The following is a 14,665-nucleotide window of genomic DNA, read 5'->3' as shown; positions in this document are numbered from 1 at the left end:
AGGAAAGCATATTTTAAAAAAGAAAAAAAAAATCGTCAGGGTTCGTTTTCTTATCTGCAACTGTCGTGATCTGTATTTGGACTTTTGTGTTGTTTTCAATCCATTGGGTTTTGTTTTATGTGGTTTGTGTCCTGTAGTTTGTTTTTTTTTCCACTTGCGCTCGTGAACCTGGTCCCTTGTGTCTACCGATCTCTGAACAATCCCTGAACGATTAACGACAATTGTTTCGCAATCGTGATTCCCACTGAGATAATCAGAAACATGCCGGCCAATGTTGTGTTGACTTCCGATGGGGAGGGGGATGAATAAATATTTGAAAACAAATGATTCAGAAGTGTGTTTATTCAATAGAAATCAGTCAGTCATTTGTTTCAAACGTAAACATCATGTTTCGTAACATAAGAGTAACAGCTCACAAAGCGACAACCTAACAATGCTAAATTCAAGTAGAAAAGGAACAGATGAGGTCAAAACTCATCTTTGATGTGAAAGTGCGGCTGGTCCTCGGGCTTGAAGTCCTCGTTGGGACTCCCGTCCTGGTTGAGGATGCGTGCGGCCGTATAGCCCACGATGGGGTACTTGGATTTGTACGTGCCCTCGAAGATGCTCTCCAGGGACCGCAGCTGCTCCGCCGTTAGGCCCGACTGTCGTGGAAAAGATGAAAACATTTAGTCCACGGGTGGGATCATAATTTAGCCTCGCTCCGATGTGGTATTGTGTGGGTATTTCAGCGTGAATCCTGCAAACGTTTAATAAAATCTCCTTGGCGGAGGTTTTTGAACCTGGACAAAGAGGGAAACGGTTGTGCAACACTCACGATATCCGACGTCAGGTCTTCTTCCTCGAGCGACATTTTGGCCACGGCTCGAGTGGAGTCCTTACCCACTAGAGCGTTGTAGGGCCCGTGTTTGCCGTAAAACTCTGAAACGAGAGAAAATGCATGCTATTTTTTTTTCTGCCTTAGTTCTGCTGTCTCAATTCTGCTTTACGGTCATTATATAGCTAATGAAAAATTAAAAGAAAAATGGAATTTTAAAAAATTGTTCACCAAATAAGATGAAAACAAGAGTGGTTTGAAAAAAAGGACAACTAATTGGAACTACAATTGATATTTATAAAACTAAAATGAACTACAATCAAAACAAAAACGTCTTTCGTTTTCATCTTTGTCAATTTCATACGTAAGATTTTAGGGGGTTATTTTAAACGTCTTTTACCGTTCCGGTACGTAAAAAGTGTGGAAAAATTAGTCGTGTTAAAACTGCATGCATGATTTAAACGACCCTCTTTTATATAAGACCCCCCCCCCCCCCCCCGGCCACACACACACACACACACACACACACACACACACACCTCTGGCCAAAGTCACAGGCCTCTGAAACCGGCACATGATTCTCAAAACAAGTCCATTCAAAATGGCATTAGAGTGCCTAGTTGTGAGTCACCGAGAAAAAATACGAGTCGACATGTATGAATACAGATTTTTATGTATTTATTTAAGTTTCGCAAACGACCCCTTCAGAAACAACAAAAAGACAATCCATGTGTTTCATTGGACAGGGACGTGACAAAGACTGAGTGTTCCAGTGTGGACTTTTCCGCACCTTTTCCTTCGGTGACGTCAAACACCACCCCTTTTATCGCCATGTAAATGGGCTCTCCTTCCTGTGACAGTGACATACATTTTATCCGCCATAAATTTTCCTATCCCGAATGGTCACTTTAGTACTACGTACGCGATTGCCGTCGTACCGCCGGAGCTCCTCCTCGGTGAATAACCTCACTGGTTTGGTGGCCGCTTTGTATTTTAACTTGTCTGCCGAAGACACATTGAATAGCGCAACAAGCAGCACGAAAACGGAGCTTGTGGCGGTTGCCATGGTAGAGTTCTTGTTTGTTTGTGTTTTTTTTTTTTTTTTTTTTTTTTATTCCTCCCGGAACCGGAAGGACTCGTCGTTCTCACTTGGCCGCGTCTATATTTGATCATTGGTGCGTTTAATGCCAAAGAAAATGTAGGAAATGTGAGAGCAAAATTTTGCATTCACAAATACATAGCAAATCTTAACATTTAAAAGAGAAGTGTAGCTCTCAGCCTCTCAGCGTGAAATGGCGTCTAAACATGATCTATATTAACAACGTAGTCTTTGTCAATAGGTGGAATTTTCATTGAAGATATCCGTAACGCCAATAATACTAGTTGAAACAATAGGAGGAGGCGCAGCTGTCTGCAACGTCACTTTTAAAAATCATTTGCGTGAGGTTTGTCATTAACAGACCTGGCCACACAGACCTGTCTTTCCTTGTTCCACCTTTAAAGGACCTTATTTGTAACGGGGGGTGTCATAAACTCTTATTTTCAATTTTTATTTTATTTGACACGCTGATCACCCCCCCCCCCACACAGATCACATTTATCATGTAAAAGTTGTCAAGTCATAATGACTGTTTGAACAAACATGAGAAAAAGTGATTTTAAAAATTCTAACTTTCCTGATAATCTCCTAAAAATACTCAGAATAGGACATAAATAATGGAAATCACTGGAGAGGGGACAAGCAGAAAAGCCTTCCTCTGCAGGAATGCTTTTGGTTTCCTCCCGTTTTCTTTGCTCCTTAGCTTTAGGAAACAAACCTACATCCTATGAGAAATACGATCTCGCAATTAACAACAATCAAAGCAGTTAATTTGGGGAAATGTATTTAAATATGAAATACATCACAGTACAGTATTGTACACATACGAGACTTCACTGTCTTTGCCTCAAAGTCAGCGAGTTCTATTATTCATGGTGAAAGTTAGAATTGCCAAGTACAATCAAGTCACTGGTCAGCATTCATCCCGTGAGATCTGCGTTTGATGTGAAAACAATTGATATATTTCCAAGCAGCAAATGAATGAGGCATCCTCACCCATTGTTCCATTTAGTCACATCCAATATGGCAGCAACACGGACGTACAATTCAGGGCCCAAGGTGTACATGTCTTTGGCAGTAGGCAACAGGATGTAGAAAGCTTTGTTGATGTTTGGACAATAAAGCCTGTATTACAGTTTATTGTCCCGAGCGCCGAACACAGGAAATGCCAAGTTACCATTCCGACAATATAACCGAATAACAATCGACACAGTGTCAAACTTCCGGATTCCTCTTATACAGCTCATAGGCAAACTCCTCCGTGTGCGCATAGTCTTTGATCACGCCAATGTAGTCGATCTCCAGCTGGAAGGGACCGTCCGCTTTGTCTCCCAGGGTAAATCCGATAGTGTTAATCTGTACGATACGAAGAAAAAAAATACTGTAATTGAATTGTTTTGAAACTGATCATGTCAAAAATTATGTCGGCATAAAATAATAATTAAAAAAAAAAACCGAATCACAATTAAATGGCTTCTCTTTACCTCCCATCGGGATAAACAATAGGTTCTAACAGTAATTCTGAGTCGATTTACGATATATAACTACAGTACTGGTACATAGGCTCTCTCTAGTGGAGCAAGTAACAATAAAACCTCATATCAGATTTGCTAACTACCGTATTTGATATGTATTTCCCAGGAGTTACAATGTAGTGTAATACAAATGTAAAATACCATTCGACATAATTCTCACTCACTGACCTTGACAGCTATATTAGTCAAAAATATATTTTAACTAGGCTGGCACTGAATTGTCACATAGTGTACCATTTTTTTCCAATCAAAAAGTGCGAAAGAAACAAATTTCATTTGAACAAAACTTGCCTCTTGACTATGACCTGATTAAACATTTTGTCTTAATATTTATTGCTTATAAATGCCACAAAATGGCGTAAAGCACTGAAAACAAAGGAAAATAAAGCATCAACACCATGATGCTAGCACAAACTAATGTGTCATCCCATTCAGGCAAACAAATGTGAGCATGAGCACTTTTCTCAAATTGTATGAAATTATTAAACGAATCCAACACCGACATTCCACCAGAAGGCGCCAAAGTAATACTTTCATTCTTTTGGCCTGAGCACAAAAACAGCGAAGAGCCGAGAATCTGAGCCAAAAACAGAGGATGGGTTGCCCCTTAATTAAAATCTGGTAACATGCAGGTGCTTCGCTGTATATATCAGGTGGATGGTCTTTCATGCGTCAATTTACAATAACAGACATGTTTTGTTTCTATCCACTGGAATTGACTTGAATTGTAACGTGTACCTTGTCCAGCCAGAGAGGATGCTGATCATCCTGAACTCTTCCACGATGTGCGAGGAAAAATTTTGAAAATGGAATCTGTAGAGTTGAATGATTTGATTAATATTATGCACAACATTTGTTCCACTTCTTATTTCTGTGCAGTACCTTGACCTCCTGCCAGTAGGGCCCCCCTCTGGTGTACAGGAAGTAGCTATAAATGTCATCTTTCTGGTGAGAGAAGTAGGTCTCTGCGGCGATGTTGATCATCCACGGCCGGCCGTCGCCGCGCACGCGCAGATGCAGCGTGTTGAAGCTGGTCCAGTCGTGGTGCTGCTTTCGGTCAAATGACGCCTTGGGGGAGGTTGGAGATGTAAGTAGAGAATACCAATGATTACACTTTATGGCAATGGTGAAGTGACTGCATCTGGGATGGGCAGAAGAATATTACTTACATATTTTAAAATACACAGAAATCTTTAAAATGGACATTTTCAAATATATATTAGGGGTGCCTCAGAAAATCCATTTAGATTCAACCGAAACAAATCGTTGCATTTTCGAATATGATTTAGAATTTACAATTATTATTATTTTTTTTTTCACAATGTTGAGCCTGATATTTATATTTAGAAGATATTTCTTTTCATTTTACTGGGGCCTGAAGCACGGAGTTTTCATACTTTGCCACCAAATTGGAAAAATAAAGGCACTAACCAGCGGCTGCTTGGAGCGCATGCTGCAGTAGCCACTGTAGCGCGTCTCTCCGTCCTTCGGGGGCGTCGATCTCAGCGTCCCATAGAGAAAACACGTGGTGTTGTTTCTCCCAAGCTTTAAGTAAGCCTCACTCTGGCCTCCTATCTCAAAATCAGACGACACGGTCCACTGCTCCAGGCTCTCGGGCCCCCGGAACTCCCAAACTACTCGGTTCTGCTCCAGCATGTGTTCCAAGATGGGTTTCCCCTGGGGGCCCACCCAGCGTTCCAAGAACTCCTTTTTCAGCAGCGTCAGATGTTTACGGATGCCGTCCAAGCCTTTGGAGAAGCTGAAGTTGATTTTCTGCCATGGAGGCTTGTCTTCTCTGGGCTTGCCTGGACGTCTGTACTCGCTCTGGGTCACACTTCGACTGAGGACAGGATGGAGAAGGTGTTGATGGTGCTGCGGGTGGAGGCAACCCAGAAGCCTCATCGAAGGAAATCGAAGGATGCTGGACATGGTGTTAGAGATGTGGACAGTTTACTGCTGGGAGGCAAAAGAGAGAAGTTGCGGGTGCGATCATTAACTCTTTAAACGTTAACAGCCATCAACTTAGTTTCTTTCTTTTTTTTTTTCTTCTTAATGGGAATGGCCAGTGAAAAGTTTTGGTGTACTCTGGTTTGATCATTAAACTGCAAAAGTGTTCTGATTTGACATAACATGTATTTTGAATTTACCATTCCGTTGCCGTATGATACGGGATTACGCGGGTCAGGTTGTCCTTGGATTATTTCAAATCCTTTCTGCGCGTACGTGAGCCACACTGCAGACCATGTAGGATACCCTGGAAAACGTCAAATGAATAATTAAAGCTTGAGAAATTGACGGGGAGCGTTGGGACGATTTGGTGACTTCGATAGAAGGTACAGTGGACAACATGTGTGCATCAAATATTTGTGTCCGGAAGGATCTATTCATTGATGGTAAAAGTTCCACACGAATATATTTGCGTAATTGGTTTATTCAGGACGAAAATTAATCAAATTGCCTACCTGATGCGCATTGTAAACTGTGCACCGTATTTAATTTTTGAATGTTTGGCTACATCGATAAAACTCAGGTGGACGATATGTGTGCACCGATTTGTGTCCGGAAGGAGGCATGGGAAGAAACCTCTCTCGTTCTCTATTTATAATGGTTTATGCAGGACATAATTTGATGCATGCCACTATCTGACATTTATTAATAAAATGTTTGTTTTAAAAATTAGAAACACCTGCTCAATCTCAACCGTTCTCGCTGTTCTCAGGGTTAATGGACAGATAAACGATATCGAAAAAATTTATTATTATTATTATTGTTATTATTATTAGTAGTAGTATTTTCTTGATGGACAACTTGGAACTCACTGTTTTATTGTGCTAATTGGAGGAATGCCAAAATCCATTCTCAAGATGTATTAATGACTGTAAAAAAATTCTCATGCCTTAAAATGCAAAAAAAAAAGCAAATATCGTAGGGAAAAAAGTGTGTACATAGCTTGACTTCTTCCTTTTCGAATATGGAAAAATGAGGTTTCTGGTTAATCTATCGACGTTTGTGCACATCCCATTTAACCAACAGCTTAATAACATTATAATGTAGAATGTTTTTCTTTTATTATCAGATGAATAGTCATTGAAGCGAAACAATATTTTTTTTCAAAACAAAGGGAAAGGCGTGGTTCTATAATTTCAATAACTTTAGAAAACATTTTTCGCGGCAAATGTGACGTTTGCAACAACGCGCATGCTCAGTGTCATCTTGCTTCTCGCGCTATTATGAATCCAGTTTATTCGGGACGTAATTTTATAAAAGTAGAAATATGGTATAGGTGCATAAAATGTGACTTCATTTTTAAAGAACTATCTTTTCAACCAAACACGTGCAAAACCCGATTCTTAAGAAAACTCTGACGTCATTAACACGCATGCTCGATGGCGCCTGCTTACTGCCCTCCTTCCCACCCCACACAACTAACATAAGGCGACTCCACCGCGGCAGTGGTGGTTTTAGCAGCTTAGCTTGGCCCGCTTTGCACGTTGTAACCATGGTAAACGTCAAGAAACGGAAAGGTCGCGTCGTTATCGACTCGGACTCCGAAGACAGCGCCAGCGACGACAACTTAGATCAGGTGACGCGCCTTGCTAGTTGTCAACACTTTGGTGAACGCAAACCAATGTATGCTAAATAGTTAGCTCATTTTGGCCTCGCTCTGTGAGAGGGGGAAAAGAACAGCAACCAAAACTAGGCTCAGCTTTTGAAAATCCTTCCACGGCGGTGCGACAAAGTCAACTAAATAATTGTTGTTTGTCAAGTTTTACCCCACTTTGTCCTCATCACAACAAATAGACTGCGACTGTCAACAGAAAAGCAGAGCTAGCTCAGTGATGCTAACGCTAAGGTGATCGTTTCAGAGGATGCACCCGAGTGGCTGTTAATATTTCAAGTGTGGTAGTTAGTTTGATCGCGTGCCCGTATAAGTATTGTGACCGAGCTAGTTTGACAACGACATGTCTGCAGTGATGTTTTCTACTACTACTGATGCTGCTGATGGTGGCGCCTCGTCTTAAATAGCAAACCTTATCGCTTCGGTGACGTCACCGACGTGCTATTTTGGTGCGTTGTTGTCAAACAAGAGCGAGCGAATTGACCGAGTCGTAATCTGTCAAAGCTCCTTGTGCAGCGATGTCTCCGTTGTATGTTTGCTGTTGTTAGTATGTCAGCATAAACATCAAATATGGAAAGCCGTTTGAGCATTTATTCGATCTCCTTGATGAGAGATGGGATCAAGTCACACATGTGCAAGCCTCAAGTAAGTCTCAAATCGTTAATTAAAAGTCCCCCGAATTATTTTGTGTTCTGAAAATCAGGTCATTCGATTAAACTCTTAGTTTGTCGAGCACTTAAAAAATACAACATCTGCAGGTGTAGCAAAGTGCTGTGTACATGATAAAGTTCAAACATAAACCACAAAGGCTAATAAAGCAATGATAACACAGTAATAATAAATAAATACAATGTTCTTTTCTTATTAAAACATACTTCTTTATAAACTAGAGGTGCAACAATGAATCTATCGGCAACTAATCTATTATCAGATTATTTGACAACTATTTCAATTGATTAATTGTTCAGAGACATGATCTTAAAATTGTCCAAATCCTCGAAAATTCAGCGTCTCAACAACAAATATTCTCAGGTTCTGTAGTCCTCCATGAAAGCAAACAGATCTTCATTGTTCAAATTAAGAGATTTGCAGAAATCTGCTTTCACTTTGGAAAGCAGTGATTTTTTTTTTATGTTATAGATCAAACCAATTACTGAATCATAATTCATTTCCTAATGCATTTTCTGCAGGAAGTAGATATTATTTTCTGTCAAATTAATCAATTATTAAAATAACACTGGTGAACAGCAAATTTTAATCAGAGATGGCATTCTGTCCCCAAATGTACCAGCGGAGAAAAAAGCGAATTGCGGAAAGTCTCTGTCACCAAATGCAAGTGAGTTTTTACAACAGAAATAATGTTATGAAGTGCGGAATTAAGTTTTTATTTTTCGGGCATATTCGCCATCCCTTTGGTGGTCATCACACTTTATTACCCCTTTGCCATCTTCACTGACTGTTATCATCCTCCCGCCCTCAGGAGCTGCTGTCGTTGGCAAAAAGGAAGCGGGTGGATTCTGGTGAGCAGGAAGAGCCAGTGAGCAAACCAGCAGCGTCCAGCGATTCAGAGACGTCAGACAGTGGCGACGAGGTAGGACAGTCCAGCTCTTGTTTTGTTTCATGTGACAAAACAAAGCTCTGGAATTGAAAGGGTTTTTCCACTGTTTTGATCTAGTGGACCGTTGGGGGCACCAAAGGCAAAAAGAAGGTAAAACAAAGCAAAGGTCCCGAGAAGAAAAATGCCACCAAGAAGAAGCTTCATAAGTCGACAGCGTCGGGAAGCTCAGATGGAGAGAGCTCAGGGGAGAGCTCTGCGCCAGAGGAGGGTACGTTGATACCACTTTATAAACTTGACAATGTAAGATTACCTTTTATATATATATATATTTTTTGGCCGTTTCTCCCAGTGGACTCAAAAACTGTGCTGATCTTGTGTCTAAAATGGGGCATGGATGGCACTTACTGGTGTGGATGTGCATCAGTAAAGTTGAAATTTAGATTGGAGAAACATGAGACACCCCCACCCATCTCCATTGAAAATAAAACAATTGACAAGTACACTTGTTAATGGCAGTGAATGAGATAAGCTGGCCGCTCGTACCGCACAACATGAACTGAACGCTTGTGTCCACCAAAGTCTTGAGTCATTGACTCAAATATGATGGAATGAATTGGATGATGGTCCATGTCTCTGTCAGGCGAAGTGTCCGACTCGGACAGCAACAGTTCCTCCTCCAGCTCAGACTCCGACTCATCAGAGGACGATGTCTTCCGGGACGGCTACGACGATGACCTGATGGGGGACGCTGAGGACAGAGCGCGGTTGGAGCAGATGACGGAGAAGGAGCGCGAGCAGGAGCTATTCAACAGGATCGAGAAGAGAGAGGTGCTCAAGAGACGGTGAGACACCAGCCGTCACACGGCGTCCATTTTATTTTTTAGTTGTTTGCATTTTTGCTTTATTTATTAATTAAAAATCAGTCTCTGAGTAAATGTTGATCTTGAGCAAAAATATTGTGAAAGAGGACATGCCTCCGGTGGCCTGCACTTTGTTTGATGACACCCCACTTCCTCCTAAAAAAAATATATATATATATATATATATTCAATTGTGACGTTTTGGTAAATAAAGGTGTATTCACTTGGCATGTGTTTGTAAAAGGTTTGAAATCAAGAAGAAGCTGAAGACGGCAAAGAAGAAGGAGAAAGAGGAGAAGAAGAAGAAGCAGGAAGAAGAGCAGGAAAAACGCAAGCTATCTCAGGTTCAAGACACACAAGTGGTGAGTCCCAAACCAAGCAAGTTTATAGTGGATCCCGAACTTGAATTTGACCTGGATTGGGAACCACCTCTGCAATAATGGAAATAAACTACAAAGTAAAAAAAAAAAAAAAAAAGCCGTCTTGCATAATAGAAATTACTAAGTGACTCATAGAAAAAAAGTGTTGAGGCGCTCATGTTACGTCTTCCAACACGTCTCTAGGTGATGTCACATAACAAGGAACGACGGTCCAAACGCGATGAGAAACTCGACAAAAAGTCTCAAGCTATGGAAGAGCTGAAAGCCGAGCGAGAGAAGAAAAAGAACAAAACTGGTCAGTGGCATCTGAGGTTTCTTCTTGTGGCCCGTTTTTGTGGGGGTGTTTGTGTGTCTTTTAGAGTTGGCCGGGTGTGATTTCGTAATGGGAAATTGGGCACATTCACAATTTCAGCTGATCTGTACTAGATGGGGGAAAAAAAAATGTTAAAAAAAATTTTTTTGGGGGCGGGGGGGTCCTTTTTTTGGGGCTCACTCGTGCTGTAAAGTATGTATTTGTCGACGCAAATAGTGACAATTTAATAAGTATATTGTTGACCACTGTAGGTTTGTGTTTTTCCAAGTGTAGTTTATTGTTTGTGTGTGGCACTGACGCGCTTATATTTCGCCAAGCAGCAGAACTCTTGGCCAAACGCGAGCCCCTGAAAACCAGCGAGGTGTACTCCGACGACGAAGAGGAGGAAGAGGAGGAAGATGACGACAAGTCGTCCGTCAAGAGCGACCGGAGTTCGCGCTCTTCTTCGTTCGACGACGACGACGAGTGAGTTTCATCGCTGGCCTCCCCCGCTGAGCAAAGTGCTTTTTGCGTGTCGAGTAAGCGCGAGCGTCTCTGTTTGACAGAAAAGAAGAAACGCCGCCTAAATCGCAGCCCGTGTCGCTACCTGATGAGCTCAATCGGATCCGCCTATCGCGACACAAGCTGGAGCGCTGGTGCCACATGCCCTTTTTTGCCAAAACCGTCACCGGTTGCTTCGTGAGGATCGGCATCGGGAACAGCAGCAGTAAACCAGTCTACAGGGTAAAGCAAAAAAACAAAAAAGCGCTTGTCAATTGTCACTAATGGCTGGATAATTTTTCTCCACGGTCAGCAGAGGGTCTCTTCACTTCTCGGAATTTCATTTATTTTCTCAATTGAAGTGCAGTCAGTCCTTAAGTGGTTCTTTCGGAAACTACAAGTTGTTCCCTTGTCCAGAAATTGCTAAATGATGTTATTGGGTATAAAACAAAGAACATTTAATTGTAAGCACTGACTATTGAACGAAAAGCATTTTACAAAGCCGGACAAATAATAAAGAATTAAAAAATAATAATTTCCACAGTTTTCAGTTGGCCTGTAGGGTCTGCAATATGGTCAAACGGAACAGTATATATTGACATTGAAAGAGCTGAAATTGTAATTTACCCCCCCCCAAAAAAAAAACAGATTTCTAATGTACTTCCAAAACTGTGTGCTAAGGTCGCTGAAATTATGGACGTGGTGGAGACGGCAAAAGTTTACCAACTGGGCACGACGCGGACAAACAAAGGATTACAACTACGGTGGGAAAACTCGTCGCATTGTGCGATAGTATTATACTACTGCAGTCATTTTTTTCCACATCTTGCTTTGCGAGCAAATGTTTACGTTTGCACAATGTAAAATTCCATATTTTCAAGTGCAATACTGCTGAGAGCAGTTTTTCCAACTAAAACACATAACGGATTAATGGCGTTCCCATTCATTTCAATTGGCAAAGATGTTTTGAGTTACAAACACGGTCACCAAACAAATTAGACGCTGAAGTCAAGGCACCATTTTAAAGGTTTAGCACAGTGTGATGTTATCCTATTATTGTATTCCTCAGGCACGGCGGTGACATGCGCGTCTTCCGGCTGGAGTTTGTGTCCAATCAGGAGTTCACAGAAAACGAGTTCATGAAGTGGAAAGAAGCGGTGAGCAGACACACGTATGAATGACAAAAGCCGCTCCTATGACATAACATATCATTCTCGCCGTGTCCTCCTCGTTTGCAGATGATTGTTGCCGGCATGCAAGTGCCAACGCTGGACGAGATCACCAAAAAGGAGCAGACCATCAAAGAAGCCATGAACTACAAATTCAATGACAAAGACATAGAGGATGTCAGTCCCTTTTTTTTTTTTTTTTTTTTAAACGCACTCACGATCATTTTCTAACCTCCAGTGACTAACACCACCATCGCCCACTCTCTGTCTCTCTCGCTTGTTGTTCTCTTTTGCTGCAGATCGTCAAAGAGAAGGACAGATTCCGAAAAGCGCCACCAAACTACGCCATGAAGAAAACTCAGTTACTTAAAGATAAGGTAAACAAGTCACATCACATGCTTTAAATGACTCGGTGTCGTCACTAGGGCTGTCGCAAATGAGTCCTTTTTAGAATTGATTAGTCCATCTATTGCTTGATGTCCTATAAAAGCGACCCCAAACCCTCGGCATCTTCATCTCCGTGGTCCTTTATTTCGGGAAAAGAGCGTCCACGGCAGCAAATGTCTGTGTGTAAACGTGGAAGTGGCCAAAAATTATTTCTGGGGGCTGCAAGTATGGTTTTAAAATGATTCATTATAGTTTCGAGGTAGACATTTAAAAATTTGCGAGGCAAAAAAACCTTTGTGCTTCATTTAGGTCAGTCAGCAGATGTCTTTTTTTTATTTTTTTTATTACCATTAAATATTGTGTAAATATGATACACAAGAGATGTATTAATTTTACATTAAATTGAAAATTACATTAAGGATTTTTTTTTTCCCCCCCTTTGAAGGCCATGGCGGAGGAGAGCGGTGACGGCGACAAAGTGAAAGTCATCCAGGATGAGTTGAATGAGCTGGAGGAGCGAGCAGAGGCGCTGGACAGGCAGAGAACCAAGAATATCTCCGCCATTAGGTTTGAAGACTTTCACACGTTCATTTGTCTCCCCCCCCCCTCCCCCCAAACATATTTGGCACTGTTGTGTATTTTATTGTGCAGCTACATTAATCAGCGGAACAGAAGCTGGAACATTGTCGAATCGGAAAAAGCTCTGGTGGTAAGTTACCTCGTCGCAGAAAATTAGTTCCAACAAAAAACTGAGCAGCAACACTTAAATTGTGTGTTCCTGTAGGCCGAGGGACAAAATGCCAAAAACCAACAAATGGACCCGTTCACTCGGAGACAATGCAAACCTACCATGGTGTCCAATGTAAGGCTTCTATATTTATGTAACACTGCTGCTGAATATATATTATGTATTCATATTTGTGGGGCCTGTTCACACTTGGTCTTGTGTGTGTTCCAAAGGCCAGAGACCCGTCAGTGCACGCCGCCATTCTTGCTCACCTGAACCAGAAGTATGGCTCTGGATCCTCGCCGGACCCTTCTGCTCTTGAGAAGAACAAGCAGGTCAGAGTCACTTAGAGACGGGAAAAACCTGTGTACCGAAGCCGTGATGTGTCGTCACAAGCCAGTTGGCCAAATGGCCAACACGAGCGTGGCTGCCGCAGTTTTTTTTTTTTTTTCTCATCACACTTTGTGAATAACGCATGCCTCATTTTCCACAGGGTCCCACGGACACGAAGGACAAAGACGTAACCAAGCCAACCACTGACCTCTCTGAAGACTTATTCAAAGTTCATGATTTCGATGTAAAGATTGACCTTCAAGTTCCTAATGCAGGTGAGACGGCTGACCAACCTCCACCACCTTTTTTTGCCCAATGTCCGCTACGCTAATGTTTGTCATTTTCCCCTCGTGCCACACACCAGAAGCAAATTCTCTGTCGGTGAGCTCGAACGCACTCCCGGTGAAAGATGGTGCCCCCCGGCGATCGCTCAACCTCGAGGACTACAAGAAGAGGAGGGGGCTCATCTGAAGACCGCCGTGCTGCATGAGGAACAGGCTGTGAAAGGACGTGTGTGTGTGGGTGTGAGTGAGTTAATTGGAGTTGTGCGAGTGCGTGTGCGACAACAGACTTTTTATCAAAGGACATACTGATCCACACGTTTTTCTCAATGTTTTTTTTTTCCCCCTCAAATCCTCTGAGATTTTCTTTTTTCCCAAAAAACTCACTGGCGCTGGACTACACTATACTACATTTTTGTTTAAAGTTACTGGACACTTGCCATGTTTTGACCAGCAGTTAAGATACATCTTCTATACTCCCTTTTCACGATGCCCGTCCTCCATGTTTGTCAAGTATCTCCCTGAATTTAAATGAGCTGGTACGGTTGGGTACATTAATAACTCTGTCATTTTGTAAATGCTTTGAAGTTGGCCAGAGGTTCAAAAGGAAATATGTTTTTGTTATTTTTTTTTAATGGATGTTGCTTCATTCCTCTTGTATATCTTGTTAGGTTGCTTAAAAGGATTTAAAAAAAACATACACACAAAAAAACACCCTCGTCCTTAACCCCCAGAGCAGATTCTATTTGTTATTGATTGTCAATAGTTGGTTCCTGTATTGATGTGGCATGCCATGTAAATATGCCTTTTGGAGTGAGTTCAGGAGGAAAAAATAAAGAGGCACTGTTTCATATATTTCCCTGTTTCTATAGTTAAAACTTTGCTGGACTGTGCCAGTATATTTTATGCAAAACATGTAATTAACATTACATAGCTCATATTTATCAATGCTTGTTACAGCAAATACATGCAAGAATCTATTCTACAAATCTTTATACATGGAAACCGACTTTAAAAATAATCAGGCATTGTTTTGGGGTCCTTGCTGTCGCTCCTGGTCAACTTAGAGAAGAAGACCTTTGCTCCCACACCCCATGTACGATGACT

At 41.6% G+C, this 14,665-nt stretch overlaps 3 protein-coding genes across 4 annotated transcripts; 1 reads left to right on the top strand and 2 right to left on the bottom strand.

The window, feature by feature from the left end:
- Window positions 1–150: 150 nt before the first annotated feature.
- On the bottom strand, window positions 151–2,231 carry nenf (neudesin neurotrophic factor). The gene is made up of 4 exons (XM_019872314.1): window positions 1,740–2,231; window positions 1,608–1,668; window positions 818–921; window positions 151–644 (listed from the first exon to the last, which is right to left on the bottom strand). The coding sequence occupies exons 1-4, from the start codon at window positions 1,881–1,883 to the stop codon at window positions 468–470; spliced, it is 486 nt and encodes a 161-aa protein (XP_019727873.1). The 5' UTR covers window positions 1,884–2,231; the 3' UTR covers window positions 151–467.
- Window positions 2,232–3,026: 795 nt separating this feature from the next.
- On the bottom strand, window positions 3,027–6,025 carry ndufaf1 (NADH:ubiquinone oxidoreductase complex assembly factor 1). 2 transcript variants are annotated; one of them, XM_019872309.1, is made up of 5 exons: window positions 5,599–6,025; window positions 4,883–5,407; window positions 4,334–4,519; window positions 4,190–4,264; window positions 3,027–3,272 (listed from the first exon to the last, which is right to left on the bottom strand). In XM_019872309.1, exons 2-5 carry the CDS (start codon window positions 5,378–5,380, stop codon window positions 3,132–3,134), a joined length of 900 nt encoding a protein of 299 aa, XP_019727868.1. In that variant the 5' UTR covers window positions 5,381–5,407; window positions 5,599–6,025; the 3' UTR covers window positions 3,027–3,131. The 2 variants fall into 2 exon arrangements, with proteins under 2 accessions (XP_019727868.1, XP_019727867.1); XM_019872308.1 differs by having other exon boundaries at window positions 4,883–5,404; window positions 5,599–6,021.
- An 833-nt stretch (window positions 6,026–6,858) lies between these two features.
- Window positions 6,859–14,413, top strand: rtf1 (RTF1 homolog, Paf1/RNA polymerase II complex component). Its single transcript, XM_019872367.1, has 18 exons — window positions 6,859–7,034; window positions 8,551–8,661; window positions 8,746–8,896; window positions 9,269–9,470; window positions 9,733–9,850; window positions 10,052–10,163; window positions 10,502–10,646; window positions 10,727–10,904; window positions 11,343–11,425; window positions 11,731–11,818; window positions 11,900–12,007; window positions 12,130–12,207; window positions 12,663–12,784; window positions 12,869–12,926; window positions 13,002–13,079; window positions 13,178–13,279; window positions 13,438–13,552; window positions 13,642–14,413. Exons 1-18 carry the CDS (start codon window positions 6,951–6,953, stop codon window positions 13,746–13,748), a joined length of 2,040 nt encoding a protein of 679 aa, XP_019727926.1. The 5' UTR covers window positions 6,859–6,950; the 3' UTR covers window positions 13,749–14,413.
- The last annotated feature ends 252 nt before the right edge of the window (window positions 14,414–14,665 follow it).

The sequence above is a fragment of the Hippocampus comes genome, unplaced genomic scaffold (assembly GCF_001891065.2).
Source record: "Hippocampus comes isolate QL1 unplaced genomic scaffold, H_comes_QL1_v1.1 scaffold92, whole genome shotgun sequence".
Lineage (NCBI taxonomy): Eukaryota > Metazoa > Chordata > Actinopteri > Syngnathiformes > Syngnathidae > Hippocampus > Hippocampus comes.
Note: the sequence above shows the minus strand (reverse complement) of the source record. Positions and strands in the feature narration are given on the sequence as shown.